Source organism: Centrocercus urophasianus, unplaced genomic scaffold, assembly GCF_019232065.1.
Source record: "Centrocercus urophasianus isolate 14NV4802_14NV808 unplaced genomic scaffold, USGS_Curo_1.0 seq_13, whole genome shotgun sequence".
Classification (NCBI taxonomy): domain Eukaryota; kingdom Metazoa; phylum Chordata; class Aves; order Galliformes; family Phasianidae; genus Centrocercus; species Centrocercus urophasianus.
In genome coordinates, this window is record NW_024884475.1 from 45,125,177 (window position 1) to 45,143,027 (window position 17,851).

The 17,851-nt window shown below is 47.3% G+C and overlaps 1 protein-coding gene across 1 annotated transcript; it reads right to left on the bottom strand.

Annotated features, from left to right (window-relative positions):
- Positions 1-304: 304 nt before the first annotated feature.
- Positions 305-8,428, bottom strand: EREG (epiregulin). Its single transcript, XM_042812759.1, has 5 exons — positions 8,282-8,428; positions 3,161-3,244; positions 2,595-2,718; positions 1,911-2,057; positions 305-711 (listed from the first exon to the last, which is right to left on the bottom strand). The coding sequence occupies exons 1-5, from the start codon at positions 8,325-8,327 to the stop codon at positions 651-653; spliced, it is 462 nt and encodes a 153-aa protein (XP_042668693.1). The 5' UTR covers positions 8,328-8,428; the 3' UTR covers positions 305-650.
- Positions 8,429-17,851: the final 9,423 nt, after the last annotated feature.

Genomic DNA, 17,851 nt, shown 5'->3' on the forward strand with positions numbered 1-17,851 from the left:
CAAGGATAGGCTGACACAGAAATAGGATGGTACAAGACAGGCCTAAGTCCTGCTGCCTTCAAGTTCACATAGAACTGTTTTTTGTGATGTCGTCCAGTAACAAGGACAGGCACCTTTTCCATTTGCTTGACCTCAAGAGCATTTAAGACAGGACAGCATTTCAGTTGATGGAAAAAAAAGCAACTCTGTGATCTGCTGAGCATCAGCTCTCCCTATAGGTATGGCACCTTCTGCAGTAGCATTCTTGCTTTACAACATCTCAACCAAGCTTAGCTTCACTTTGATCAAAAACACACAGACATTCTGACTTTGTTGAGAACTTTTATTTACAGGTGCAAAATTGTTCTGAGCATATTCACAAGAATAAATATAAAATTACTCTTCAGAGTAAGACGTCGACTTTTTACAAAAATATATCTCTTTCGCACTGAACACCACTGACGTGGAGTTCTCAAGAAATATTATTTAATAAAAAAATAAAACACTGCAAACAAAATACTTGACCTATACTGATTGGATCACCAAACAATTGAAATTTGTAAAAGGATATAAATATTGTAAATATCGTTAATAAAAATAACATTTAAATACATGGGGAGCCATAAAGTCCGTCCGGATGAACAGAATGCTGCAGGAAGTCACATTTTCTTCTACAGGGCACCAACCTCCTTGTACTCACTAGTGTTGGTGTGTCTCTTCTTGTTTCGGTACCTGAAAACAGAGAGCAGTGTCATTTATGGAAAGCCAGTCATCCCAAGGGGCTTTTTAAGGAACAAATAGAGGGAAGGAGGAAGACAGAGAACTCAACATGACCTCTTTGTGTTTGTTCTAACTCTAGCAGCTGGGCTCTGCTTGTGCTTATGACTGGGTCTGAGATAACTTGCATGCAGAGCCTCATGTCTAAGCTTAGCCCTGAGGATTTCACACCTGCATTGAAATCTTGCTGCTGGTAACGGGCTGTGAAATCCTGCTGCATCTTTGACTGCACTGGGGCTGAGTGCTCCAACCAATGATGTCATCTTTTCTGAGATGAGATGTGCCATGGAGGCTTCAGGCAAGGAGGATGAATTTAGGCAGCTACGACCTACCTATCAGATCTGTGAGGCTCAGATCTCCCTCTGGAGCCATTCTGCCTACTTGGCTCTCTGTCTGCACCTTGCAATTAGTTATTAGCACAAAGAACAATTCTTGATGCCCTTGTGTCTGTTGGTGGAACAAACATGCTGTCCCATGTGCTCTGCAGCTGGCAAAACAATGCTTGCCATATGGCACAGTCACCACAGCACAGCAGATAGCATTAGCTATGGTAGGACAAGAGGGAATGGCTTCAAGTTGAACCAGGGGAGGTTCAGGATGGATATTAAGAATAATCTCTTAGAGAAAGTGGTGAGGCATGGGAACGGGGCTGCCCAAGGAGGTGGTGGTGTCACCATCCCCGGAAGTGTTTAATGGAAGGATAGATGTAGTACTTAGGGACTTGATTTAGTAGGCAGTACTGATGGTAGGTGGATGGTTGGGCTGTATGATCTTAGAGAACTTTTCCAACCTTAAAGATTCCATGATTCTATCCAGTTGATCTACAGTTCCCAATGACCAAAGAAATGGCATTACCAAGAGAAGAAACTAGCGCTTTCCCACTCCCTGCCTGCTCTTTCATCTACTCCAACACATTCTCTTTGACAAGACAACCAACCTGCTCAGTGATCCAACAGGGTCAGAGAGCATCTGCAGGTACTTGTGCCTGACCTAGCCTTCCATTTAGGTTATACAGTCAATATATGGTTTTTTTTGCATCATGCCAGCAGGTTTCCTCATACTCACTTGATTGCACGGAGATAGTTTAAGTACCTCTGTCCAACTGGACATCTTACTATATGCACACTGCTGAACCACGATGGAAATGCTCTTACCTCTTGCAGATGTAATAGCCCGCGATAGAGATGGCGATGAGGAAAAGCAGAACAAGGATGACTGTCAGTGCCACGTACTCCGTACTGAGGGGCTGTCGGACGAGTTCTGAATGCACACATCTGACACCGGAGAAGCCTACATCACACCTGAGGATAAGAGAGACATAATTGGAGAAATTGCCACAGGGTTACATTTCAGCACTCTGCAAAGCATGCCATGCTGCTGGCTGTTTCTTTAGGAAAAGCAAGTCCAACTTCTACAGTCAAACCCCTTGTAGGTCTCGGAATTCAAATCCTTCAAGTAAGTGAGGAATACCCTTAAAGTGTCCAGAGGGGCTTTTTCAGAAGAGACCTCACTGCCTTGCCTGCAATCTGGACCTCTTGCTATTGTACATGAAAATGAACAATGGAGTAACATCACAATGAGTGTGCTGTGCCTATGGTAGGTTAGTGACTAACCTCACTTGTCTCAGACTTTCACTTGGGTTTCACTGCAGCCAGCTCACATGCTTCATACTTGCTTAAATCCAGCTGCGGTCTGTTACAGATACACTGCTTCTCTTTATGTTCTTGTGAGTATTTAAACACTTTGCTGGGTCGGTGGTCCCCTAAGCATCACCAAGATCAGTTAATCCCAAAGACCACATCAGGGAGGCTGCAGGGCACACTGTGCTCGGTCCTTACCTGCAGTAATGCTCATCCAGATCCACTATGTACACACACTGTCCGTGGAAACAGTAGTCCTTCATTTCTGGTTTGCATCTGGTTATCCCAACTTGAGCCACACGAGGACTGTTCTCTGTCTGGACTGCAGAGAGATTTAGTTAGCATCTCATCAGTTTCATTTTCCCTTTCCCAAACAACGCGCAAGCATTACATGTCCAACAAGCCTGGAAATCAACAGAGCTGCAATGCAGTGGGCACTGCAGCAGGTGAGCCTTTTGGATAGAGTTGGACTTACACTGACTCTTCCCTTACAAATCTCACATCACATAATTCTGCTTTCACAGCAGTTCTCATTGTAAGACACAGATACTACGCTGAAAAGCGATACTAAATAGAACACAGCCTTAAGAAGGTTCATGTTCAACATTAGCAAACTCTCTGTGGGATGATGGGAACATGGTTCAGCAGTAACCTATGGGTAGAGTTGAAGTGTTCTCCAGGGGCAACTCTGTGAGGCCACCAGCTTGAGGAAGATGGCAACCAAAGACTTGCTATTTGCAAAGAGAGCTGTGGAGCACACTTACCTAATGCTGTTGTGCAGTTTTCCATTTCACCAGGTGCACATAATGGGATCACTGTTGTGCCCATGACCGCTTGCAATAGGTAACCTATGAGAGAATGAAGTCAGAATAAGGTTGCTGTTGAGTACAGTTATGCATTGGCATGACAAACCTGTATTCATCGCAGGAAGTGATCAACACAGAGAACTCCTGGGGTCATGGCTGTCCCTGGACAGAGAACTTCCCAGGACCCAGCAGTCAGCATGGCAGTGCTGCAGCATGCTGTGAGGGTCTGTACTCAGCCAGGCTCAGTGCCCATCACATTCTGTCCAAAGGAAGATCAAAACAAAGCTGCTCTTCTGCAGGAGACAGCTCCCTCAGTCTTGCTGCACTCTGCCTGAAATGCTGACCAGTTCCTGCACTCACTCCTCTCCACTATTCAAATCAAAGCCCACTTGAAAAGAGCTAACATGAGACCCCAAACTTTCTCTGCTCACTGGATTCAAGAGATGTCAACCCACTCACAGGTCATGGGCCAGTGTCACTCATCTGGGGAGGGCCTTGGGAGGAAATGAGGACACTGCTGCCCTTCCTCCACCACCCACACTACAGCAAGAAGAGGATGAGAGGCAACGGCCTTAGGTTCAGGCTGGATGTTAGGAAACATTTCTTCTCAAGAAGAGCGGTGAGGCAATGGAATGGGCTGCCCAGGGAGTTGGTGGAGTCACCGCCCCTGAAGGTGCTCAAGAACTTGAGATGTGGCACTGAGGAACGTGGTTAGTGGGCATAGTGGGGATGGGCTGCAGCTGTACTTGGTGATCTTAAAGGTCTTTTCCAATCGTTACAGTTCTGCGATTCTAAGAACTGCAGTTCAGCAGGCCTGGTGTGGGTACCCGCCACACGGGAAGGGACTGCAGCATGCAGGCAGAGGAATCCGGCTGCATTTCCCTGGGGAGCAGGGACCCTCCTTCCCTTCTCCCACAGATGCAGCCAATCATGTGTTTTGACATCTTTTGGGGTGTCCTGTGATGCTGCACAGGACAAGCATTCCAGTACTTGAATGAACATTTCCAAGAAGGATCTAAAGGCTCCACAAATAGCCTACAAGAAGCAATGAAGGCTCATCCCAGCTGAGCATGAATCCCCTTTGGGAACATCCCTGCTGTGGTCACAATCTAACCTGTTCAGCTACCAGCCCCACACCACGGCAACCTGCAGTTGGTGTCTTTGGGCTTTTTGCCTCCATTAACTCATCAGCTCCTGCATGGCTAATAGATGGAATGTGCCTTCATAGTTTCTTGATCACTCCAACTCCAGTTGTTAGAAAGCTTAATTACCCCTCATTGCTAAATGTACAGCAACTCAGGAATTTTACGCAGCTCATCCATTTCTGGTGATCAGCAGGACATCCCTTAAGATGCTATTCAGTTAGGTGCTAGAAAGGCAGAACATCCGCCTCAGATGGACAGAGCTTTTTTTTTTTTTTTTTTTTTTTTTTTCCTAAATACATTTCCTGCACAGCCAGGTTACTACAGGGTTTTAGAGAAAGGACACAGACTGGGTGCACCCCACCAGAGCCACAGGAACAGAGTAGTGACATGAGGGACCATAGAAGAGCATGCCAGAGACAGCTGCTCCTGTTGCATGACTCAGCAGGAGCTACCTCGCACTCTGACAAGGCAGGACCTGAAAGTTTACTTTCAGGGTGGGATTTTTATTATTATTATTATTCTTTTAATTTTTATTTAATTTTTACAGCACTTTGTGCTCAGTACAGATTTCATGAGGAGCAGCTGCTGGCTGGGTAGGTGAGTTTTAGGCCAGCAGAAGGTCTCTGTTCAGCCTACACACTTCTGCTTTGGCTTGCATGCTTCCTCCACCTAAGTGTGATCTGAGCAGTTCCTTTTTATTCCTATTTATATTTAAAGCTCTCTGTTGGACAGATAACAGAACACAGCTGAGAAACCCCAACCAAGGCTGACTAGAAGTACAACTGAGAGGCAAGTCAGCCCTTCTCTGCGCTTGGAGCACCAATGGAGACAAAATACTAGACACTGTAATTGACAGACACACAAAGCAGAGCAAAGCCTGCCCCATCCCAGCAGCCAATAACCTTCACCCGACTGCAGGCACAGGCCAGAGCACAGGTGTGGTATTTGCTGACACCCAGCAGTATTTTCGGCATTTGGGCAAAGTCCTTTCTGCTCTGCACCATTACATTTTGCCCTTTCCCCCATGCACATATTTTTCCTCTGACATCAGTGGGAGGGGGATCCTGCTGGAGGATTAGGGATCCACATGCTGCAGCAGCAGAGAAAAACCTTTCCCAGAATAGTTATCAAGTGATGTATATCAAATGTAGGACCTGGGAGAGGTATTTATATTTTTATTCCTTTGCTGTTCACTAAGTAAATACTGTGCAGGGTACAAGATAACAGAAATGAGGTTGTCAGTATTTACTAATGCCTCTCAGGAATGCCAGTGTTATGCCGCCAGCACGCAATGCCTGGTAAGGTCCTGTGGATATCACTCTACGATTAACTCTGTTTCTGGAATGGGGATATTGCTGCAGTTTGCTGGGCTCTTCACGAAGGATGAACAAGAGACAGAACGGCTCCTCAGATTCCTGCAGCCTTTGCCAGAGGTGATGTAATTATCAGATCAGCCACTATGGCTTCCAGCTGCAGGATGAGGGACATACAGGACATATGGAACTGAGAACTAGTCTCTCTGCAAGATTCACACCACTTTAATGGGGAATTGTTAGGTTTCTTAGAGGTGCTAGGTCCCCATCATCACTTTATTTGGTTTCACTCATCCCTGAGATCACTGGTCATTTACTGATTCACTTACAGAAAGCTCCTTAATGCTATTTAACATTTGGCACCTCGGCGCTCCCCCCATATGCTTGTCACTTGGGTTTCACTATCAAAGAAGTGCCAAGCACAGTGGTACCCAGGTGACATCTTCCTGGTGGGCCTCAGTCCATTTAACTTGGGGGATGGATCCAGCTGGATCCCCACTGTCTGGTTTCATACACTCAGAGCCCACCTGACTACCTAAGGCCTTCTTTGTGCAGAGGGAGCAGGGAACACAGGGTCAGCCTGTCCCACAGGCTCTGTGTGCACCACTACTACTACCATCCAAATTCAGTGCATCACCTTCTGTCTCTTTCCGCAGTGAACCACTCTGCCCTACCACATACCTCTTCAGGCCATGTAGACCAAGCAAGCCCTTTTGGCAGTAAAGGCCAGGTGGGGTGCCTATGCTCCAGGCGAGGATCACAGAACCATAGGGTTGACCATGAAAGCCTTGCTAACGGCTTGCCCTACTTCAGCAAGTGGCTGTGCAACTCTGCCCTCACATCAGCACCTCTGGAGTTGGGGTTATCCATGTACACTAAACACATGCCCTGGGAAATGGGATGCAGTCATTTGAGACAATTTTAACCACTGCAGAGAGAGCACACCTCCCCATCCTCATGCTTGGGATATAACACCTTGCTTTTGCTTAGCGCATCAGGTGGGATGTACCTGCGCAGTCTGTTTGGCCATGCCCAGCAAACATATGCCTAACACTCCTCTTCCTGGGATGAGACATGCCAGGGACACAGGCTACTCTTCCCATCCTGTAAAGGAGATGTTGTCAGCCCTCTATGCCCCCAGCTCTGTACTCTGTGTACATGGTGGTAAGGAGGGAGACCCAAATAAATCCCCCCCCCCCCCCCAGGGCAATGAGCTGAAGCATCTGTACATGTTTCTGGGAAGCAGTGTCTACACTTCATCATGTTGTGTATTGCATCCATGACTTCAGAGCTGCAGACTCAGAGACACAGATGCCCTAAAGCAGCCCTGCAGACAGCAGCCTGCATGGGATGACTATCACTCCAGCAGTGCCCACACGATCCCCTTGAACTCTGGGCCAGGACTTACCCTTAAGAAGAGATTATTCAGATAATTACTTATTACGTGCACTGGTCATTTCTGTACTACTTCCACCCCCGTGCAGACCTGCACACCAATGACTGCATTCACACACCACCCTTCCTTTCAGCACAGTATAGAGGGCTCTACACTGCATGGGAAGGAGAAATCCATTATTGCTTCCAGCCAGACACACCACCTGATGCCGTCTTCTGTATGTCCAGGTTCAGAGACCTCTGCAGTCAGCTCAGACATGACACAGGAAACCACAAAGTTCCCCTGAGCCAGTGACAGCCTGGATACAGAGCTGATGATGGCCACTGGAGTTAAGTCCTGCCTTGGGGCAGTGAAGCTCTGGAGCTTGGCACTACAGCAGCCATCAGCTGCTGTAGAGACAGATTTCCCAGCTGCACTATGGAGTTCTGCTTGAACTGCTGACCTGGGATAGAAAGGCAGCAAAGTGCTCCCAGCACTTGCTATGAGGCCACCTCATTGTGACTAATCTGTCCCCTACCATTAGATTCTGTGCCTGCCCCGGAAATACATCAATCTGTCCACAAATCCATGAAGATATACCAGTTCCTTCCAGTGTCAGCTGTGTGCAAAGCACAGCTGAGTCACAGGCTAAAAGACGTTTAACCTGCTGTCAGTGCAGCAGCTGAGCCACGAGCCGTATGGAAAACCTGGTCAAGAGGAAAGACAGAAACTCCTGCTGCAATTGGTCTTAGGGTTGGCCTTGGGACTGACTGCCCCATTGCCTCAGAGCCTGAGCCCAGCACTGCAGGCATGAGAACGCACTCTGTGATGAGGACAGAGCAAGTGCTGCAGGTCTCAGCCCTGCCTCAAGTCTTGCTGCACACAGTGTGCATCGCCCCAAAGGGTCACTGCCTCACAGCCCCAGTGGAGCTGTAGGGTAGTGATCAGCTGTGCGCTCCGGGACTCTGGGTACTATAAAGATGCGCTGTTTGGTGCCAGCCGTGAGGAGCACATGCAACGCGTGAGGTGCTCACTCCGGATAAGCCGGGGAGAAGTGGAGACGCCAACGGGCTGCTCTGCGGCAAGCAGAGGCCCCTCTATTTGGCTTCAGCACTGAACTCACCCAGAGCAGTAGGACAGGATGAGAGGACAGAGCAGCTCCTGCTACCGGGCAGGGAAAAGGGAAAGAGCACACACCTTCCCCCGTCACATCGCACCCCGCACATCCAACATGCCAGGCACTCACCGAGGAAAAGCAGCAGGCTGCGGGTCCGCTGGCCGCCGGCGTCCATCGCTATCGGGTCGCTGACAGAGAGGAAGAAGAGGAGGAGAAGGAGGAAGGCAACGACGGAGCTGCGGAGCGCTGTGAGGCGGCCGCGCCGCCCCGGTCTTTATGTGCGGCGGAGAGGCGGGGCGGTGCGGTGCGGTGATGAAACCCGGCCGGGCTCGGAACAGGTGCCCGTCCCCGCCGCTTCCTCCCGCAGCGTATTCCGCCTCCTCCCGCCCCCCCCGTGCCCAGAGGCAATGCCCCGAGGTGTACGGGGGCACCCTCGGCCCGGACTCCGCCCCCCGGTGCACGTGCTGCCATTATCTTTCGTTCAGCAAACATTGCTGCGTGGCACTCCTGGCTGTAAAAAGGGTTGCCAAGCGGGCCCTGGGACTCGTGGCCACGGTTGAGTGCAGCGTTGTTGGGGTTGGGTGTAATGGCAAGGGGTTAGGCCAGTGCAAATGGGTGCAGAACTACTAGGATGGGGCCTGGGGACGCAGCATACCCCAGCGCTGCCAAACGTTGACCAACAACGTGGGGCAGGCAGCCACAAACTTGCTGCCCTCCCCAGTCTCCTACCTGCTGGCATTTCCCGTCACCCCTCAGCCCACGCGTGCCTTGAGCCTGGGCACTAGGTGCAGAAACGGTCCATTAGGTTCCAACACAGTCCGCAGGAATGTGGCACCTCACCTCCACCTGCTGGGATGGCTGAAGGGCAGAGTGCCCCTCCAGCGTTTGGCAGCGTGGGCAGCTGCTGTACCAACCGACCAGCACTTGGCCGGGTTTAGTCCTTCCTGCATTCTGCTGAAGGCCGTTGCTGCACTCCATTGCTAGGTGAAGCATGACCTCGTTGCCCACACCGTCAGAGTTGGGGGATACGCCACCCCACATCTCTCTATACGCATTTGTGACAGATGAAATGGTTTTTGCCTGAACTGCTCAGCAGTGGGAGCTGTTTCTTTTCCTTTTAAAGCAACATCATTACCTTCTTCATCAAAAATGGTAAGGTTATATCCTATTTATTACGGAACTGATAAGCCTACCTCATAGTGCAAGGAATGTGACTGTTGATATCAAGGTGCAATTGAATAGTTGATAACTCCCATATTCATAGTTTCTCTACTACACAAGTGTTATTAATACAACAGAGTTCACTACAGAGGATACTGGAGAACATGACAAAGCATGTCTCCATGCTCAGGTTCCAGTTCTAAGTAATAAACACATGAATTTGGGGAGTTTGGGAACAGATCTGGTGCTTACAAGTCACTCTTTTGCTTTTTTGGGGAGCGCTTTCTTAGATCCACAGAAGCGTGGAGATGCTGAAAGTAAAAAGCTCAATGTGTTACTACTGCGTTACGTCAGCATAGCCTGTTAACTATGCAAACATAAGAGTTGGCAAGATTGGGCACCAAAATAGCTGCATGCAACCGAAGTTCACTTCGTGAGGAAGTAGAACACAATGTAATCTGAATCTTTTCCCAAGTTCATTTTTGTCCCTGCAGCACTATGGCCCCAATACGATCACTTCATTGCATTAAGGTGAGCAGGTGGTAGCTTTTCTGATGCCACATGACTGCTTTTGTTGCTTCTTTAATTGGGGCTGATCCCTTTTATTAAGGACTTTATTGTCTGCTCTTCTGGGGCTCACAGTGAGTAAAGGAAGTAATTGCAATCATAGGAAAACGTTTCTGCATGTCGGCATTTTCCAGGATGCCTTAAAAGTAACATCATTGCAGAACTTCCACTTTATAATTAATTTCACCCTTAAATTCCTGTGTGATTTATCCTCTGAAAAGAGAGCATTTAATTATAGTTCTGTACCGGTATCCAGATACCAGGTAACACTGACACCATTGAAGGCATTCATTGGAATTTCCTCTTTCAGATTTGAATCTGTGGGCAAGAAGTACCACATACAGATCTTTGCTTCACCTTTCTGTAATTTTCTCTGTCTTGTGGTGTATATTTCCACATCAGCCATCCCCACTTTCACGTTTCACCATCCTCTTCCACTACGTGGAGGTGCCTGTTTGGATACTGCCTGTGCACACTCTAAGAGTTAATGTTCCAGTTGCTACTCTTCACATTGGGTAGCACCTTCCTGCACCAATGGATCCAATGTGAGGCAGATTCATTACATCTCATGAATCCAAGGGGAAAAGCAGAAGTTTGATGTACATTTTCCTATGCTTGAGAGTGCATTTCTTCATGGTGATGGGCTGTAGAAGAATACAGGTGCATTCCTAATAGTGAACTGTCACTTTATGTATGTGTTCTTGCATAACCAAATCCATACATGACAGATGACTCCTACTTTCTGTAAAACCCACATCCAGTTTTACACACTGCCACTGTAGCTACTGATCTGCATTGCTTTTTGTCTGTTGAGAATACCACCTATTTCCAAAAGCAACATATTTTTGTTAGAAAGTGTTTTTGAAAAGAGAAGAAAATCACAACCTTGCCTTGAAGCACTGGATAACTTTACACAAGAAATAAAAAGGTGAAAACCATGACCACAAATACTGTAAGAAGGGATATACCTAATTGGGATCCATACTTGAGATAGACTGCAGGAAATGGAGTAAGGAAAAAGCCTTGAGCCAGACTTACTCTATAGAAAGGTCAGACTCAAATCTACTACGTCTGTGATGAATCATTTAGGGCCAGTGTACTTAAACAACCACGCTCTCCTATAAATGATGAGAGTTCAAAACGCTAACCCAAGGCTGAAAGTGGCTCTTCCTGGAAATGTGGGGTGAGGTCAAAGCTCCTGTTTAAAATAAGAATCACCTCAAATTCAGCAGGTTCTTGGGCAACTTCTTGGGCCAGCATTAAGCAGAAATTGAAATAAAAACAGAAACAATGAACAAAAGAACTCTAAGTCCCATCTATCTTGATGCATCTCAGAAGATGGAAAGGTAAGGGCAAAGGCAGGTTTTCATTCTGCTGGCATATAGGAAATTTCCATTCCTCTGAGCAGCTCCTGAGTGTCCCAACACATGCCGCCGGCAGGAAGAGCTCCTTAGTGCTCATCTGCTGTTTTCCCTTTCCTAATGATAGCTCTCTGCAAAGTGGTTCCTTCGCCTCCAAGGAGGTGGCAGCTTCTTTCATTTACAGGATCTTTTCATGGCTTCTGTCTTGACATGCTGCTAAGCAAACCTGTATTTGTACCCATGTGAAGGGTGCACTGAACCAGGTTCCATCCATGAATTTAGTCAGTTTGGATTCTTTGCACCTAATTATTTGTTAAGACTATGAGCAGGACCAAGGTGGAAGTGGAGTGATTTCCCCTCAGTGGGTGGCAAGAACTAAGCTACAAGCCATTCTGCCTTCCCCCTCTTTACCTGGTCTCACAACTGATACTTTCGTGCGTGCATTCAGCAAAGGCTTAGAGAAGCATGATGCCACATTTTTTAATTGTCTTCCTCATGATCTAAATGCATTTTATTGTTAGCAAACAGCAAGCATACCAAGACGTGACAGTGTGTTGCTGGCAGCCAAGCTCGTGGCACTTCTACTCAATGGCTCTGAGCACAGCAAGCCTCTGGGGACAGAGAAATGGCAGAGAGAACCACTGCTGCGAGGTGGTGTGACTCAGCTGCACTCACTGCCTCCGGTTGGCTTTCTCCACAGCACTCAGCCCCAGCTGTGGGCTCTGCACCACTGCCCTTCTCTCCTCTCCTGCATCCTTGCTGTGGACAGCCTAGGGAAGGCAGAGGGCAAGGAAGATGCTCTGAGTGCAACCATCAGAGGGAAGGAGACAGCTTGCTGTGGCCTCCGCATTTTGTCTGTGACTCAGTGGTGAGTGCCTCTCGCACGCTTGGCCATGTGCACAGAGATGGGCACTCTCAGCATGAGGTGTGGTGCTGGGGATGATGAAGTAAACAGCAATTCACTGGAACTAGATCAGCCAGCACACATTCCCAACGCAGAACCTAGGAAAGAGGCACAGGTCCGCGGTGTATTTGTTTGGCCCAGTGATGGCTGCTAGGCACGAGAGCAGATGCACTTAGTGGAATTCCCCCATCCACTGGCATTATGGGACACTCCTATTACTGTTCTTATAATTACTGTTAATCATTACTATTACTGCAGTGACCAAAAAGAAAGCAGTCGGGATCAGGCTATCATTGGAGCAGTGTTGTCATGGAGGGATGATGAGACAGCCCGCCCCAGGGAACCCATAAATGTGGTGCCCAATTCATCACCACAGTCACATTGCAAAGTAGGACACTGTAGTGCCCAATGAAGCTCCCCTACAACCTGAGCAAAAACAAATCACAGCATTCCCTTGGGCTGAGCTAGAGCAGCCTTGTTTGTGTCTGCTTGGAGCCAGGATGCTGGCATCACGCTCTGTGCAAGCGTGGCTGGAGGGTGAGGAGCTGGCCAGGATCATCTTGGGATCTAAGCACTCAACAGGATGTTTCCCTTCTGTATTTTCACTCTGCTAGTGCAACCTGCAGTAGAACCCCATATTCTTTGGTCTTTGTGAATTTCACATCACCGGCTCCAAGAGCCAGCGGTGAGTCACATGCTATGTGGAAAAGTCCAGAGTTTGGGTGGGAATGACCAAGAGTAACTGAAATCATCTTTCAGTCACCTTCCCCTCCCATCCACAGTCTGAACACATCCCTGAAGATGATCTCTAGGTGATGGACAGAAGGAAGGGATGAGAAAGCTGGGTCATGGGTTGGGTACCAATGGGGAGCTGCAGGGAGAAGCGGCTGGCCTCTGTACAGCTGAGAAGGGTGGAGCGCTTCATCCCACACAGGGCCTCTTTGCTCCAATACTGATTTCCTTCCACCTCATTCCATTCCAGTGTGAGCTGAAGCTCAGGATGAAATCCTGGGTGAGGAAGAATGCACTCTGGGAAACACTGGACAAAGCTACAGAACACAGTTTTCTGAATCCAGTTCAATTCCTCAGCAACAATGGTCCCTCTGAAAGATATTCAGAGAAAGCAGGCATCGCACAAAGAACTTTTTGTCTTTTATTTTTAATTTCTTTTAATTTTTGTAAGATTCCAAATAGAGGCTGTGCACTGGGTGCTCGGGATTTTCAGCCACCAACTTTCAGCATGCCTACAGCTGCGGTCACCCCTTCATACATAACACATGTTCCAGCTCCACACCCAGATTAATCCACCCTGCCCAACCAGGTGTACAGCCAGCCTGACATCAATCACAGCACAGAGCATTAAGCTAGCACCAGAGATGGCCTGTGCTCAGGTGGAACATGCCAGGCAGCAGAGCTCATGCAGAAAACAACCCAACTTTTTGCTCCATCCACACCTCCCAGCCCTCCCTGCTTTGTTCTCGTAACATTCCCCTGCGTGGACCAAGGAGAGCAATTTCCAGGAAGGACTACTGTATGCAAAGCTAATTGCCTGTCTTTCCAAATCAACTCCTTTAAAGGGCACGTGGGTTAGCTACATCAGAAAAGAGGTCTCTGCGCAATTCTCTCTCTCCTCTCTCATAGAGCACTCTTACACAATGCACTGCACACGGTGGCATGCATCTGATTACACTGGAGCAACTCTGATGACCGTGTGCAGTAACCATGTGACATGCCAGCATCGCTGACTGCATTGCAAATGTGGGAATTGTCCTTTACGTAGATCTAAATAAGGTTGGAGCCTCCAGGCAATGGCCTTCGATTGTTTACAGTTTTCATAAACAGGATGCTAAGAATTTGTAAATATCCATTGGAAATCCATCAGCTGTGGATTTCCAAGTTCACGATAGACCAGTTTAGTATATGCTCATCTGCAATGTCTTTCTCTTACTAAAACTTCAGTGTTAACATTGCAAGACCATTTCTGACCACAAGGACATGTTAGAGTACGTCCAGAGGAGGACCACTAAAATGACCTCAGGGATGGAACATGGAACGCCTTTCCTACGAGAACAGGCAGAGAGAGCTGGGGCTGTTCAGCCTGGAGATGAGAAGGCTCTGGGGAGACTTGAGAGCAGCATTTCAGTATGTAATGACAGATAATAGGAAAGAAGGGGACAGACTCTTTAGCAGGGTCTGTTGTGAGACGACACAGGGAAATTGTTTCAAATTAAAAGAGATTGAGATTGAATGTAAGGAAGAAGTTTTTTTACAGTGAGGGTGGAGAGGCACTGGCACATGTTGCCCAGAGGGGTAATGGATGCCCCATCTCTGGAGACATTCAGGGTTAGGCTGGAGGGGATCTGAGCACCCCATCTACTTGTAGGTGTCCTGTTCGTTGCAGGGGAGTTGACTGGATGACCCTGGAAGGGTCCCTTCCAACTCAAGCGATTCTATGATTCTAATTGCATGCACCAGTGATTGTACTTCCTAGCTTCCACACATTGATTCTGGAGTTGGTACATCTTCAGATTGTTTCCTGGAGAACAAGTAATCAAAGAAATAAAGCACTATTTTTGTCATCATTTTCCATGTTCAGCGATAGCAAGGGAATTACACAGCTCTAAATTCCCATTGCTATGCCTTACCTAGAGGGTTTATTTGCTGAATTACCTTTTGTTCTTCAGAGAAACTTCCCTTCAGCTAAACAGAGATGGGGGCACGTGAGTGTCCAGACTAGCACATACATGTGGAAAAATTCTATCTCTCTAAAATTTTCTTGGGACTTCCTTGAGTGTTGCAGAAGAGGACATTTTGGTGGTCAATGAGTAAGGATCTGCCCGTGAACTGCCATTTCTAGCACAAGCATGAACAGCCCACTGTTGGGTTTGCATTGATACAGAGCAGTCTGACAGCACATCCCCAGCTCCAACACTAGTGCCTTAAGGAACTGTAGCTCCAGGCAACAGCTGTGATCGGTTAAGGTCAGGTAACAGCAAAGCATTCGAGAAATAATAATTGATCTAACATTCAATGTTACTCGAGCACATGAGCAAGTCCTAAGAATATCACAGAATACTGTGATACAGTATATTACTGTGAAGCCCTGATGACACTTGTTCTGTGTATTGCACTATGAACTCAGCTACACTTCAGATAGCTTTGCAGATAAATCAGGAGGAAACTAACTTACACCCACTGTGAGTGTATCTCTAGCTAAGAAATGATTTAATTCAATGCCCTTGAAGAGATATGAGAAGCATTTAAAGCATTAAAATTGCTCACCTTTTCCTTACCTGGCAAATTGATAAACAGAAACAGTACTATTCAATAGTGCCTAAAAGTCTGACGTAAGCCTTCAAAAGCAAAGGAGACTGGGAGTTGGAGGCAACCATGGTGGGAGTATGCACAGTCCCAGTAACAACAGAACATTCCAAATAGGCAGCCACCAGGTGCTAACATAACACAGTGCATTTGATGAAAACCGCAGAGGGGCAAAGCATTCCTAAAACCTTTTGGTTTAAATCACTAATACCTGAAACTGCCCCTTGGCTGTTTGGGGGTGGGAGAGCTAAAAGAGGCAGGCAGCAAAGCAAAGGCAGATGGTGTGGTGTATGTGGGGGTTCAATTTGTAGCCACCACTCTGTCGCTTGGATACACTCACTGCCAGCTGGGAGATTTCATGGTGCTCTCAGAGAAGAACCAAGCTTTGCTTTCTTCCTATGCCTGCCTCCTCCCCCTTAGCACATGCAGGTAAGCCTGCAGTTCATGCCTTGAACCTTGAACCCTGGCAGCCTGTTGCCTTACAAGAAGTGGGAGAGCTGGGAGGTCTACATGAGGTAGACCTGTATTGAAGCTACTACCCAAATCCTCATGAGATGTGGAAACCCTAGTCTGGATCTTCATATATATATATATATATATATCATATAGAATTGTAATTCTGCCTTATTTGTATGACAGTATCATTTTGCATAAGGCTATAATCCTCTGCGAAGTTTAATTTGTGGGCTCAAGATTTTGTGTAGGGCATGAAAAAGCTCCATGTGTCATTGACTTCTGCTCTGGCTGAAAACAGAGGATCTACCTCTGCATGTAGCAGTCAGTAGTCATTAATTAGGAGGCATTTGGGGCTCTGTGCTGCATCCTTTGCTACAGCTGTTACACAAGTTCAGAACTTTGCACACCGGTCCGACCCATTGCTGGCAGCCAAGGGCAGGAACCAGACCAAAGCACGTATGAGGTTCTCAGGACCATGGTTTCCGTACAGTTGTTCCATACATAATTCTTTTGAGGATAATGCTACACTCTCTGCAGAGCTTTTTTCACATCTGTGTGATACCAAGCTCTACATGAACAGATATTTTTGCAAGAAACTAAAGACAAACTCGCTATTCAATATTATCAGAATCCTTGGGATGTTAGTCAGCACCTTAGCTTTGAAGCAGCACAGGCTATATACGGGCATTAAAATTGGAATTGCTCTATCTTACATCTGGATAGAACATTGGACTTCTTGAACATTTGACTGTATGTTTCCATGTCAATTTGTAGGAAAAGGAGAGGCGGAAACAGCACACACACAGCAGATGCTCCTGGATTTTCCAGCGTTATAGCCACCACCCGCCTGCTCCAAAGCCTAGAGCTGGTAGGAAAATGAGCAGCATTTTGGCAGGCTCTTTCCAAACTATCCTCATATTTAGAAAAATACTTCTGTCCTCCACTTGGGGTTTCTAACCTTCCAAGAATATGGAGAACACACTTCCACCTCTGAATTACTGCACCTCTTATCATGCTCCTCCTACGTCCCATGGTGCTTCATAATTAAAAAAAAGGAAAAGGAAAAACATACACCTTAAGAACCCCATAGTGCTCGAAAGACAGAAATGACTGAACACCCAAGGATGCAGACAATGCAGGTAGCCCAGGACCACATCCATTTAAATCAGTGGAGGTTTGCTGCAGCAGAGCTGGGAGTCAGGCCAGAGCTACCAGGGGAATCCCAGATGCCCACCTTAAGATAATTTCTCTTAAAAGACTTCCAATGGAGACATTCAATTTCTACACTTCACAGACACTTAATAGTTCAAAAAGCAACCAAACTAACCCTAAATGGTGCCTGAATAACTCTTTCAGGACTTTCCATGCTGTAGTTTGAAAATGGCACCTGAATTACAAGAGTGCACCTGAGCAGTTTATAGCTGTTTCCCACACTGGTGTATCTTTCCTCTGCCTCAGTGAACTGAGAGGTCAACCCAGCACAAACTGCCCTGGGTGACACCCAGGGCCACACAGCCCAGTCCAGCTACCGCTAGACTCTGTATGTTTTTGCTGAGCTCATGGGCACTTCTGTGCCCATTCCAGAGCACATGCATATATGTGTGCAAGGTCATCTCCCCAGCCTGCGTCACTGCCCGTTCTTATTTGGAACAATCAGGAAGAAACTCCTGGTGTTTCTTGGCTCCTGCACATATTTTTCATGCACAGGGGAGCACCCAGCCCATACAGAACATTTTTTGCTGCTGTAATCTTGATGGAAAAAGCAGTTGGTGATGGAGGAAGGCATTCAGATGGCTGAGAAGTGCCTGAGGGAAGAGAACATTCAAACATATTTGCACATGAGAAATCACGAACGTGCCACCAAAAAAGTCAGAAGAAGCATTAACAAGGCGAGGGGAAAGGGCAGGAGAATTTCCAGTCCCACAGCTC

Coding starts and splice junctions, on each gene's coding strand:
- EREG (XM_042812759.1), bottom strand. CDS start 8,327: ATGGACGCCGGCGGCCAGCGGACCCGCAGCCTGCTGCTTTTCCTCG. Junction 3,245..8,281: donor CAGCCTGCTGCTTTTCCTCG/GTGAGTGCCTGG, acceptor ATTCTCTCATAG/GTTACCTATTGCAAGCGGTC. Junction 2,058..2,594: donor CTGGATGAGCATTACTGCAG/GTAAGGACCGAG, acceptor TCTTATCCTCAG/GTGTGATGTAGGCTTCTCCG.